At 48.2% G+C, this 13163-nt stretch overlaps 1 protein-coding gene across 1 annotated transcript in view; it reads right to left on the bottom strand.

Annotated features, from left to right (window-relative positions):
• Window positions 1-13163, bottom strand: part of NHERF4 (NHERF family PDZ scaffold protein 4) — a 70103-nt gene that overhangs the window by 42855 nt on the left and 14085 nt on the right. Inside the window, exon 3 of the mRNA XM_088443804.1 lies at window positions 8352-8488. Coding sequence (XP_088299930.1) covers window positions 8352-8488 — 137 coding nt within the window. The remainder of the gene's footprint in view (window positions 1-8351; window positions 8489-13163) is intronic.

The following is a 13163-nucleotide window of genomic DNA, read 5'->3' on the forward strand; positions in this document are numbered from 1 at the left end:
ATGTTTTTTTTTTTTTTTTTTTTTCCAGACTCAGAGGAGGTAGTGCCCTGCTCCTGAGGTCAGGTCTGGGTCCAGCACAGATGGAGACTCTGCAGGGGAGGATCCAAGTACTCCATCTGGGGACCCTGTGGAGTCTACTCCAGGGCAACCATCAGACCGAGGAGTGCCTCTCCTCACCAGGTTGGTCTCCCAAACTCAGGAGAACAGATGTGTTCTCCTGAGGATGGAGACCACTCTGGTGAGGGTGGCAGCGGCCCTGGAGACCATTGCTGGGGCCTTTGATCGTTGGGCCAATACCCAGGAGCAGGCAAACCCACCTACCATGATGGAGCGAGACTCCCTTCCTCCCAGGACCACCACCTCTGGTAGCCCAACAGCCCCCCCTGCAAGTATGGAGAGCCCTATGCCTAGGCCTGAGGAAATCCCATCTACCTCTGGCCAGACCAGTCGGCGTGTTACACGCCAGTCGGCTGTCCGTAGCTTACCTCTTCCTCCAAGCCGGCCCAAACGACGAAAGTAGCCCTGGATATCTCCTCCCTCACCTGTTGTCCAGTCCCCATATTTCTTGTCACCAATGTCTCAAGCTCTTTTTTTTTTTTAAAAATTTATTTTTTCAGAATTGTGTTTTTTTATTTTAATTATATGCAAATGTTGTCCTATCAATTGTTAGTTAAATTGTGCTGAAACGCGAATTTAAAAAAAATATTCCAAAATGTCTATATTTAACTATATCAATGTACACAAGGTTTAAAAAGTATGGTATCTGAAAAGGCTGCTACGCAAAACACAATGCTAGATGTTTAAAAAACTGTTTTAAAAAAATAAGTTTAAAAAGCACAAATAAACATTTGTGTTACGAATTCCCTAATGCACACGCAAGTGAAATCAGTTACAAGGTAATTAGCAGTGTTAATAGTTACAATGCACCAATCTTAGCTGCTTGGTTTGTGTGGTTCCCATTAGAAACATCGCAAGTAACATCGGATTTACGATTGTACTGTTGTGGCTTACGGACGCTTCTTGCCTACCTTAGCCTGGACGATCATCCTGTTCGTAGAGTGACGTCATGCATCCGCAGTTCTTGGTCGTACGAAGCAGATAATTTATGCACTCCCCTAAACCGCCTGGAAACGCTGAAGAACGCCTCCGTTTGCAGACCACCACCCCCGTATACTCCCACAAACGGACTTTCCTGTCAATCAACTTTAGCAATCCACTTCCGTGTTGGAAGCCCTACGACCGACAGTATTTTTCATCGGTAGAGCTCGTACGCACATGCACACAGCTAGCCGTGTGCAAGCGCAGAAAGAAAAACATCGGATGCGTACGACTGTGCGGCCGCTACGACCGACTCTGAATGAGGTCCCATATCTCACATGGAGTTAATTGCACACTTGTTTTGGTTGCAGTCGTTCTATGCATGTGACCATATTACCAACATGCATAAAATGACTGCAACCAAAAAAGTGTGTGATTAAGTCCATGTGAGAAATAATGGTGTTCAGTGTTCAAACTGGTCCTAGAAAAGTGGTGGAAACCTCCCCCTCCCCCCCCCTCCCCAGTGCTTTTTTCAGTAAAGGGATAGTGGGAAAAAGGGGTGTGGTCTCAAAAGAAAGGGGTGTGGCCTCACAATAGTATTCCCAATTCAAATTACGCCACACAGAAGCGCAACCTTGATTCACTTTACACCATGTAGTAGTGGCCCTTATTCATGTATGATGCACAGCAGTGCCCCTTTTACACAATGCCCACATTTGTACTCCTTATACACAATGCCCCCAGTAGTAGTGCTCCTTATATACAATGCCCACAGCAGTAGTGCCCCTTACACATAATGTCCACTGTAGTGGTGCCCCTTATGCAATGCCCACTGTAGTGGTGCCTTTATGCAGTGCCTTCAATAGTAGTGCCCCTTATGCAGTGCCCTCAGTAGTGGTAGTGCCCCTTATGCAATGCCCACTGTAGTGGTGCCCTTTATGCAGTGCCCTCAGTAGTGGTACCCCTTATGCAGTGCCCCCAGTAGTGGTAGTGCCCCTTATGCAGTGCCCACAGTGGTAGTGCCCTTATGCAGAGTCCACAGTAGTGGTGCCCTTTATGCAGAGCCCACAGTAGTGGCATCCCTTATGCAGTGCCCCAGTAGTGGTAATTCCCCTTATGCAGTGCCCACAGTGGTAGTGCCCTTTATGCAGAGCTCCCCTTAAGCAGTGCCCCCAGGAGTGGTGCCCCTTATGCAATGCCCCCAATAGTCATCCATCTGTAATAGTGCCCCCAATAGTAGTGCCCCTAGTAGTAATGCCCCCTGTAATAGTGCCCCCAATAGTTGTGCCGCCTGAGTAATGCCCCCAATAGTAATGTCCCCTGAGTAATGCTCCCAGTAGTAGTGCCCCCTGAGTAATTCCCCCAGTAGTAGTGCCCACTGTAGTGGTGTCCCTTATGCAATGCCCACTGTAGTGGTGCCATTTTGCAGTGTGCTCAATAGTGGTGCCCCTTATGCAGTGCCCCCAGTAGTGGTAGTGCCCCTTATGCAATGCCTACTGTAGTGGGGCCCCTTATGCAATTCTCACTGTAGTGGTGCCCCTTATGCAGTGCCCTCAGTAGTGGTGCCCCTTATGCAGTGCCTCCAGTAGTGGTAGTGCCCCTTATGCAATGCCCACTGTAGTGGTGCCTTTATACAGTGCCCTCAATAGTGGTGCCCCTTATGCAGTGTCCCCAGTAGTGGTAGTGCCCCTTATGCAATGCCCACTGTAGTGGTGCCCTTTATGCAGTGCCCTCAGTAGTGGTGCCCCTTATGCAGTGCCCCCAGTAGTGGTAGTGCCCCTTATGCAGAGCCCACAGTAGTGGTGCCCCTTATGCAGAGCCCACAGTAGTGGCACCCCTTATGCAGTGCCCACAGTAGTGGAAATTCCCCTTATGCAGTGCCCACAGTGGTAGTGCCCCTTATGCAGAGCTCCCCTTAAGCAGTGCCCCCAGGAGTGGTGCCCCTTATGCAGTGCCCCTTATGCAATGCCCCCATTAGTAATCCACCTGTAATAGTGCCCCCAATAGTAGTGCCCCTAGTAGTAATGCCCCCTGTAGTAGTGCTTCCAATAGTAGTGCCGTCTGAGTAATGCCCCCAATAGTAATGTCCCCTGAGTAATGCCCCCAGTAGTAGTGCCCCCTGAGTAATGCCCCCAGTAGCAGTGCCCCCTGAGAAATGTCCCTTGTAGTAGTGCCCCCAGTAGTAATGCCCCCTATAGCGAAGCCACTTACACAAAAAAAACTAATACTTACCTTAAGCCCCGCTCCCATGTCTGCTGCCGCCTGGTCTGCCTGAGAGAGACATTATGTCGCCTGTCCCATAGTGCACTGCACACTGTGGGAGCCAAAAGCTGGATCTCAGTAGTGAGCTCCAGCCTCCAGCTGCAGTTAGTGCTGCAGGGAGGGAGCCGGGCGCCCGTTGGTAACAAAATCTCAGTGGGTACCCGGCAAATGGAGCCTCCCTGTGGCGCCAGGCTGAGGTGGGTTGGAGGAGGCGGAACTGGTTCCTTCTCCAAATAGAAGTGACGGAACAGAGTTTTGCCCCGTTCCGGCCCACTATGACCCCTGTTGATAACATTAACAAATATGACCCCTAACAACAAGCAACATCTGGACCAGGGGCGGATTTGGCCGTCGCGACACCGGTCAGTTCCTGCTGGGGCAGTCCCTGTGTGGCCACCCTTCATTCTCCCCTGCTCTGCTCCGGCCCGCCGGTCAGGATGGCCACTGCCACGATTGGGCAGCGTTACTGCAGTGAAACAAAATAGCCAACGGGGGAGCTGCTGTGCATGCCCACCCACAACAGCTCCTCCCATAAGCCTTTGCAGAGCCATCAGTAACCACTGATCGCTCTGCCTCCATCACCCGCGGCCTGCCTCCATCAGCCTTCCCTGCACGCTCAGCAGCCGCTGCCACAAGTGCACACAGAAGTCAAGGAGGAGCAGGAGACAGCGCTGACAAGCCAATTGTGACTGGGTCACAGTAATGTGACAGTCAGTAAGTAAACGTTATCTAATAAATCTGCCTGCCAGGATGGGGGGGTTTGGAGCTAAATACACAGGGTTGGGGAATCTGGGGAATGGTGAGGCTGAGAGACAGGGGCTGGGGTATATGGTGAGGCTGACAGACAGGAGCTCAGGCATATGGTGAGGCTGAAAGACAAGGGGGCACATGGTGAGGTTGAGAGACAAGGGCTGGGCATATGATGAGGCTGAGAGACGGGCTGGGGCATATGGAGAGGCTGAGAGACGGGCTGGGACATGGTGAGGCTGAGAGACAGGAGCATGGTGAGGTTGAGAGATAGGGGCTGGGGCATGGTGAGGCTGAGAGACAGGGGCTGAGGCATGGTGAGGCTGAGAGACAGGGGCTGGGGCATGGTGAGGCTGAGAGATGGGCTGGGGCATGGTGAGACTGAGAGATGGGCTGGGGCATGGTGAGGCTGAGATACAGGCTGGGCATGGTGAGGCTGAGACAGGGGCTGGGGCATGGTGAGGCTAAGACAGAGGCTGGGGCATGGTGAGGCTGAGAAACAGGGGCTGGGGCATGGTGAGGCTGAGAGACAGGGGCTGTGGCATGGTGGGGCTGAGAGGCAGGGGCTGGGACATGGTGAGGCTGAGAGGCAGAGGCTGGGACATGGTGAGGCTGAGAGGCAGGGGCTGGGACATGGTGAGGCTGAGAGGCAGGAGCTGGGACATGGTGAGGCTGAGAGGCAGGGGCTGGGACATGGTGAGGCTGAGAGGCAGGGGCTGGGACATGGTGAGGCTGAGAGATGGGCTGGGGCATGATGAGCCTGAGAGATGGGCTGGGGCATGATGAGCCTGAGAGATGGGCTGGGGCATGATGAGCCTGAGAGACGGGCTGGGGCATGGTTAGGCTGAGAGATGGGCTGGGGCATGGTGAGGCTGAGTGACAGGGGCTGGGGCATGGTGAGGCTGAGAGACAGGCTGGGGCATGGTGAGGCTGGGAGACAGGGCCTGGGGCATGGCGAGACCGAGAGACGGGCTGAGGCATGGCAAGACCGAGAGACGGGCTGATGCATGCTGAGGCCAAGAGACAGGGGCGGGGGCATGGTGAGGCCGAGAGACGGGCTGGGACATGCTGAGGTCGAGAGACAGGGGCTGGGGCATGGTGGGGCCGAGAGACAGGGGCTGGGGCATGGTGAGGCAGAGAGACAGGGGCTGGGGCATGGTGAGGCTGAGACAGGGACTGGGGCATGGTGGGGCCGAGAGACAGGGGCTGGGGCATGGTGAGGCCAAGAGACAGGGGGTGGGGCATGGGGGGCTGAGAGACAGGGCTGGGACATGGTGAGGCTGAGAGACAGGGGCTGGGGCACGGTGAGGCTGAGAGACAGGGGCTGGGGCATGGTGAGGCTGAGACAGGGACTGGGGAAGGTGATGAGGGGTTGAGAATGGTGGTGAGGAGCTGAATAGCAGAGGATGGTGATGAGTTGCTGCTGGGAGACTTGCCTGCCTTTCCGGGGGGCCGGGAGCGGCACCCAGTTTTCGGGAGGCTCCGGCCGAATCGGGAGGGTAGGCAAGTATGGTGTATTTACTATTGTGAAAGTAATTACTGTACAATTTTTTTTTTTTTAATACCCGTTCCCTCCATTAGCCTTTAGTAGTGGAGTCAGTTATATGGGTCTGTATATATATATACACACATACATACATAAATACACGCACACACACACACACATATATATATACACATACATACATACATACACACAAAAATACCTTTGTCCTGCGCATGTAAGTACAAGTCAGAGACACCTGTTACTGTTAGTGAGGGCCTACCAAAATAACGGTATACGTTCAGGAAGCCGGCCGTCGTAATGCCGACAGCCGGCATTCCAACTACTTAATCCTGGCGAGGGTTACATGACATTCGTCTACATCTAGACGCCTGTCATTTTACCGACGCCGGGAGACCGGTGCCCAGCATCCCAATCGAAGTGATGCCGGGCGCGGACAGTCACTCGGGGGGGGGGGTCAGGTTAGGGGCTTCCGGGGGGGACTTAGGGTTAGGCCCCCCCTCGGGAGGTTAGGGTTAGGCTAGGGGGAGGGAGGGTTAGGGTTAGGCACCCCCGGGGGGAGGTTAGCGTTAGGCACCCCCGCGGGGGGAGGGGGGATTAGGTTTAGGCACTTAGAGGTGGGATTAGGGTTAGGCACAGGGGGGGTTAGGCACCTTAAAGGAGGGCTAGGGTTAAGGGGTTGAATTAGATTCGTTTATACTTACCTTTAGGACGGCCGGGATTTCCTCCTCTGTCGGGCTGCCGTTGCCGGGATTTCATACCGAATGCCAAAATAACATCCAAAAACTAACCACTAGAGGGCGCACCTAGCTGAATAACTGAAGATTTTCTGGTTACTAACAAGGATTAAATTGTTCTAAGAGGCATAAAGTGTCCAGAAGTTGCAAACCTGCCCCAACAAACCTGAATATCAATGGTGCTATACCAAAATTCAGTAGCTAATGCCATATAGCTGTAAACCCAATATTATAATTCAGAAATATATTTTTAAAATTGATTTATATAAAACACACTTTTCACAGCTTACACTTTTACATCTCCTCGTATTTAATTGTCTTGCTACATTTATCTGCAGTATGTTAATTTTTCATTTGCAGAATTGAAAGAGTTATACAAATAAGCACTACACTCTGGTCCGGCACTACCATTAGGCAGCTTTACACAGCTATGGGCGCCGGCCACTAGAGGGCGCCATAAAGTTAGTGACAGTGAATGACTCGAGAATGACAGTGTATTACGAGCGGCGGCCTCCGCACTATGGGCCCGATTCAGAGCTGCTCGCTGATGGCGGGCGCTCGCTCTGAATCTGGGCGTTTTTTGTTTGTTTTTTTTTTACTCCGACCGCTCGCAAAGCTGTGGGTGACCACCCACAGCTTTTGCGAGTGGGCTGGAGACAGTCGCGATTATCGCGACCATCAGGCTTGCGACGAGACCCTGGGGTAGGGTCTAGCTGCCGCAAGCCCGAGTGGACTTCCTGCTCTAATAGAGCAGATAGTCCACTACTGACATCACTAGTGATGTCAGTAACCCCACCTACAAACACCAGGCGTTCCTAAGGGAACACCTGCGTTTGTCCAGCCACCCCCCCTACCTGCCCACAAAACGGGGCAAGCTGTCAATCAAAATCGACAGCCGCCCCGTCTGGTTGCGAGCCTCGTAGCGACTGAACTTCAGTCGCTCAGCGGGGCTCGCGCACGCCGGACACAGCGCATGCACAGTGGGGAACCATCGAGCTGCTTGCGAGCGCAAGGCGCTTGCGAGCAGCTCTGAATCGGGCCCTATGTCCACTCCGGCACGCGGCAGCTGAGACAGGCCGCGGCGCCCTGCCATGTAGGTCCATAAGTGACTGTGTGCACCATCATGCAATGCACACCATGTCCACCCAGAGCCCACGGCACTTATGAAGCCAGCCACGGCCACTGCACTTGTTGTCCTAGGCTCCACTGTCCACACAGTCACATGAGACTGTAGGTGACCGTCCGGCTGTTGCGGCCACTGCACTAATGAGAGTCAGGAGGACAGTGTGTAACTGTCTGCAGTGTCAGAGTGCTGCAAACACACTGTCTGACAGACTGTCTCCAAGTCCTCATTCCCCGGCCAGCCCCTCCAGGCTCCAGCAGCAGCTTCAGCTGTCAGAGGTCAACAAGGCACTATGCAGGCTGTATATGCCCCTGCTTTCAGTGCTTTGTCAAATTGCCGCCAGTGAGTCAATGACTGTGTTCAATTGGGTGTCAGTGCTGCAGGATTAAGGTAAGTGTGTTTTTTTTTTAACGTGTGTGTCTGTCTGGACCTGCTGAGGAGGGTACTACTGGGGGCACTAAATAAAGGGCACTGTATCGGAGGGACCACTACTGGGGGCACTGCATGGGGGGGATTACTACTGGGGGCACTATATAGGGGGAACTACTACTGGGGGCACTGCATGGGAGGACTATTACTGGGGGCACTATATAAGGGTCACAGCATTGGGGGGACCACTACTGGGTGCATAGCATAAGGGGGGGTACTATATATGGGGCACTGCATAGTGGGGACTACTGCTGGGGGCATTATATAAGGTGCACTGCATAGGGGGATCACTACAGGGGGCACTGCATAACGGGGGAGAACTACTGCCGGCACTACTGGGGGCACACTGCATAGGGGGGACCACTCCTGTGGGCACTGTATAAGTAGCACTACTGGGGCACTGCATAGAGGGGACCACTACTGGGGGCACTGAAGAAATGCCTAGGGTGCCAAGAAACCTCCCACCGACCCTGACTACACCAGAAATACAATATAAAGCATAGCATGTTACCTTTTTAGTCAGCTGACTCAGTGTGAAGCTCATGATATTTTCACCATTAACTTCAAGAAGTCGGGCTCCCTGAGGAACACCAGCCTTTTGTGCGGCACCCCCATCTTCCACTGTGAGTAGAAATGTGCCACGAACACCTAGGACACAACCAAACAGTAAATACATTTAAAAAAATTATCTACTGGAATGCTTAAGATACTAGCTAATACGAAATATACTATAAAAGAGGCCAAGCTCTGTTCCTGTACTTATAAAGCGGAGACAAACTGCAATATAAAGTCACTGCCGAGTACTAGTTTAGTATATTATTTGCAGCGACCAAACAATCTGCAGCATATCTATTCTAAACCCATCAGTAGCTACTAAATAAAAAACCCTATATACTGCCTCTGAATAAACAGTAGGGGGTAAATTTATTAAGATTCGTGTTGGTCCCGATTTGCATTCTCGGGTGATATCACTTTTTTGTAAATCGGGAATTTACTATCATTAAAGTTGGATGATTTGTTATTTTTTTCTGGTTGAAATCGGGTGGTTTTATGCCGCAAATTCGTCCATTTTAAGCAATAGAAATTATATCACCATTGGCTCAATTCGGAAGTACTTTTCATTCATTTCTGCCAAATCGGGAATTTACTATTATTCATATTGCTAATTTCGGCCGTTTTACACTCAAATCGGGGACTCAATAGAAGTTTTAAATGCACCATCTCCTGAACTGCGAGTTGCAATCCAACATACACAAATCAGTGCGACTTGTGTATGTTTATGAATGGGAATTGTATTCTAAGGGTTCATTTTTGGGAAAAAAATTAAGTAGGCCCCCCCCCAAAAGCCATAACCAGCCTGGACTTGTTAGCCAGTCCTGGTTAATAAAATTATGGGGAGCAAAGTGAGTAGGGTTCCACCGTAATTTAAGAACCAGCACCAGGCTGCAGGGACAGTCCTGGTTTTAATTATAGGAGGAAAAAAATTGCGCAGGGGTCCCCCTATATTTAAAACTAGCACCGGACCCAAAACGACTGGGGTGTAATGCCACTGTCTGGAGACCCTATTAACGGGTCTCCAGGGCCAAAGCATTATCACCCCAAGTCGCTCAGGCCAAGTCGGGGGATCTCAGGGGAGTGGGGACCACATATAAAAGGGTCACCCCCCCTCTCCTGAACCCCAGGCTTGGTCTGAAGCCCGGGGCTCTTCCCCGCACCCCTAGGCTGTAGGGTATGTATGGAGGTAATAAAGTGAAGGATAGATATAAACTATTGTATTTTACAGTGGGACTACAGGTGCCAGCAAGCTTTCCTTTTGGCACTTGTGGAACTACAAGTGCCAGCAGGCGGCTGGCACCCGTACCAATCAGCGGCCGCTTTACATGTACGGCCGTTCATTGGCTGGGACTCGCGTGTTTCTCAGCCAATGAGTGGTCGCAAATGTAAAGCCGCCGCTCATTGGCTCTCAGCCCAGGAGTAAGGACAGCTCATTCCCATGAGCTGTCATTCGTGTACTGTAACTACATGCTTCAGCATGCAATTACAGTGAGTCTGTGGTCCATAATGGATTTCTGCAGAGAACATCGTGGGACATAAGGTGAGTATTGGAACTTTTTTGCAGGTACATCCATGGATAGTTTACGTTGACAAGGGGATGTGAACATCGGGCAGCAGGTAAGTATGTGAGAGTGTGGTAGGTGTGCAATAAACTTCTACTTTCTATGGTGTGTGAGTGATGTGGTTTTTTAACTATTTATGTTACAGTGGAGATACATGTGCTGCACGTCAGCTGACACTTGTAGTTCCACAAGTGCCAAATGACAGGCATGCTGGCACCTGTATTTCCACAGTAAAATACAATAGTCACACTTTATTTGGCCCCCTATTACCCCCGTACTCACCGCTCCAGTGGTGTGGGGAAGAGCCCCGGTCTTTAGACCAAGCCTGGGGTTCGGGAGAGGTGTGACCCCTTTTTTATGGGGTCAATGTTTTTATGGGGCCGATGTTGCATTTCAGGGGCTAAATTGCACATTTACCAACACTTAAAAACCAATATAAACAAATCATCTGTTAGTGATTTAGCCCCAGAAACACAACATCGATGCTGATCGATTCTTAATCGATTAAAATCGACTTTTAGTAAATTCACCCCTCTGCCTTCACAATTTATTTTTTTGTCAAACTAATATATATATATATATATATATATATAATATATATATTCAGCGATTGAGAGCCTTTAGCAACATCTAGTGTTTAAGATCCAAAAGACCACTTGTGCTTTATTCCAATTTCCTTTCAATTAAGGCTCCAGAAAGATATTTTCAAAGCCACAATGGTAAAAAAATATATAATGAAGTGCATTAATTGTGTACCATTTACATAAAATCTCTTTTTAAATACAATAAACCACCACCTCTATAGGTGCAATTCAATATTTGTTTTGTACAAGAGTTTTTGCACTCCTCATACAAGTTATATTAGTACAAAAATATAACAAACCATAAAATGCACAGTGTATGTGCAAAAAAATCCAAAGATTCACAGTAACAAAAGTGCACAGTGCTTTGTGCAATCATATATGTCTCCAGACCATGTGACCAAAACCACAAATAATAAAGTGCAAGTGCTTGTACCAGCGGACTAATTTGGCAATGTCCTGTCATCCACTCTGTCACTCATGTAGATTTTTGTGGCAAGACATAAATGAGTAAGGATATAAATCAGTAGTATATATAAAAAAAAATTTAATAAACAAGATTCTAAAACATACATCTAAGAACAAGAAGTTAAGCTTATCTGGCTGGGGTCACCACATCACAGAGTCTGGACTAACAAAACCAGGACCACCTCAACGCGTTTCATCAGCTGTATAGCAGGACTTCAGGAGGATATCTATATGTCACCCAAAAGCCCCTTATATACCTGTGTTAATGAGGATCAATCTCCATAATTGAACAAGATTGTGGATCTGTCTCCCAACTGCGCATGTGTGAAACATATGCATCATGGGAAGAAGGTAAAAAAATACACACACACAGACACTCCGATGTTAATGTTTGCACTCGTATCCTGTCTACAGAATCATAGGGAACTATGTTTCCCATTAGTGTGCAGCATCTATATCCGGCACGAAGCGGCAATCTTGGGAGCGATACATGACATCCCAGTATAGCCGTTGCGTCTACCATAAAAATAGCTACTCTGGTGCTAGTGGTTTACACCCACAAGTATTTTGTCTTCAGTGGCGGCCATTTTGTTGAAGGCAACTATCAAAATAGCGGCAGCCATTTTGTTAGTGATAATTTGAAAGTGGTATTACCAATATCTTAGTGCAATTACTACATGCATCTAGGAATCACTATGTTTCTTCACTAAAAGTTTTAAATACTGAGATATAGTTAAAAAATATCTGAAACTTAATATCAGTGCAATAAAACAATTATAATTTTCCATGTTATAAAAATGGGGCAATTTCATAGTTCTCATTCAAACCGTTGGGAATCAGAGTATTTAATTGGAATATCCAGAACATTTCTTTTCTTGATAATTTATTTTCTAAGTTCCCTCCCCTATTACCTAGTGTTACATGTTCTATTGCACTGAATATCAAGCTGCTTAGATCTACCTTATGATGTAGAAGAAAATGTCTGGGTACTGCATGAAAATCTTGTTTGTTTTTAATACTTCTAATTCTAACATGTTCTTAGATGCAGATTTTTAGTGGATGTTTGGTCTTGCTCACATATTTTTGCCCAAACCCACATTCTAAAAGGTATAACACATTATTGGTATTACAATTACTAAAATCTTTAATTTTAAAAGTTTTAGATCGATCAGCGTTAGAAAGTGCATGGTGTGGGATGTGCAAATCTGCAACTGTTGCAGTGCCCGCATTTATAAAATCCTCTTAATTTAGTGCCCCAGATCCCCTCATTTCTTCTGGTCATAGAAGTTAACCATCTCGGGGCTAAAATGTCTTTTAAATTTCGTGCCCTTCTATAGTCTATTTTAGGTTTGTCTGGTAAGATCCTTGTAAGTATCAGGTCATTCTTTAAAAGTCGCCAGTGTTTCTGGAAAACTCTTTTTATCTTTTTGTCTTGATTATTAAAATCTGTAATAAATAATAATTGATCTGTATCCTGTTCATTCTTAGTTTTATATTCCAATAACTTATTCCTCTCGTGTTTTTGGGTTTTCACCATGGCTTCCTTTATAAGTTTATCTGGGTAACCCCTATCCAAAAATCTGTCACTATATATATTTAATTATTCCTTGTATACATCTTCCTTATCACAATTTCGTTTTATCCTGCAGAATTGTGAAAAAGGTATATTATTCTTCCACTGTCTATTTTTGTAAATTTTTTTTGTATAGTGTTGATATTGCTATTCTGTGCAGATAATTCCAGATCTAAAAACCCTATTGTATCCTTCTGTAAATTGGAAGTAAAAGTAAAATTATACTCATAAGACATAAAATCCATATTAATTCTGATGTGACCTCCCAGATTATCAGGACATAATCGATAACAAGAGATATGGTAAGAACTTACCTTTGTTATCTCTGTTTCTACGAAGTCCATAGGGTCCACAGGGTTGACCTTGGGGTATAGGTTGGGAACCAAATCCGGGCACCACGCAGTTAAAGCTTTTAGCTCCCAGGATGCACTTGGGTCCACTCTCCCTATAACCCCACCCCCCAGCCAGAGGCACCTCAGTTTGTAAGTAGCCAAAGGCCAGAGGAGGAGAGAAAAAGAGAGAAAACTGGAACACTCTAGAACCATACTCACAGAAAAGGAGACGGGAAACCGGTGACCAGTAAC

The sequence above is a fragment of the Taudactylus pleione genome, unplaced genomic scaffold (genome assembly GCF_031769625.1).
Source record: "Taudactylus pleione unplaced genomic scaffold, aTauple2 ptg000334l, whole genome shotgun sequence".
In the NCBI taxonomy this organism is placed as follows: Eukaryota; Metazoa; Chordata; class Amphibia; order Anura; family Myobatrachidae; genus Taudactylus; species Taudactylus pleione.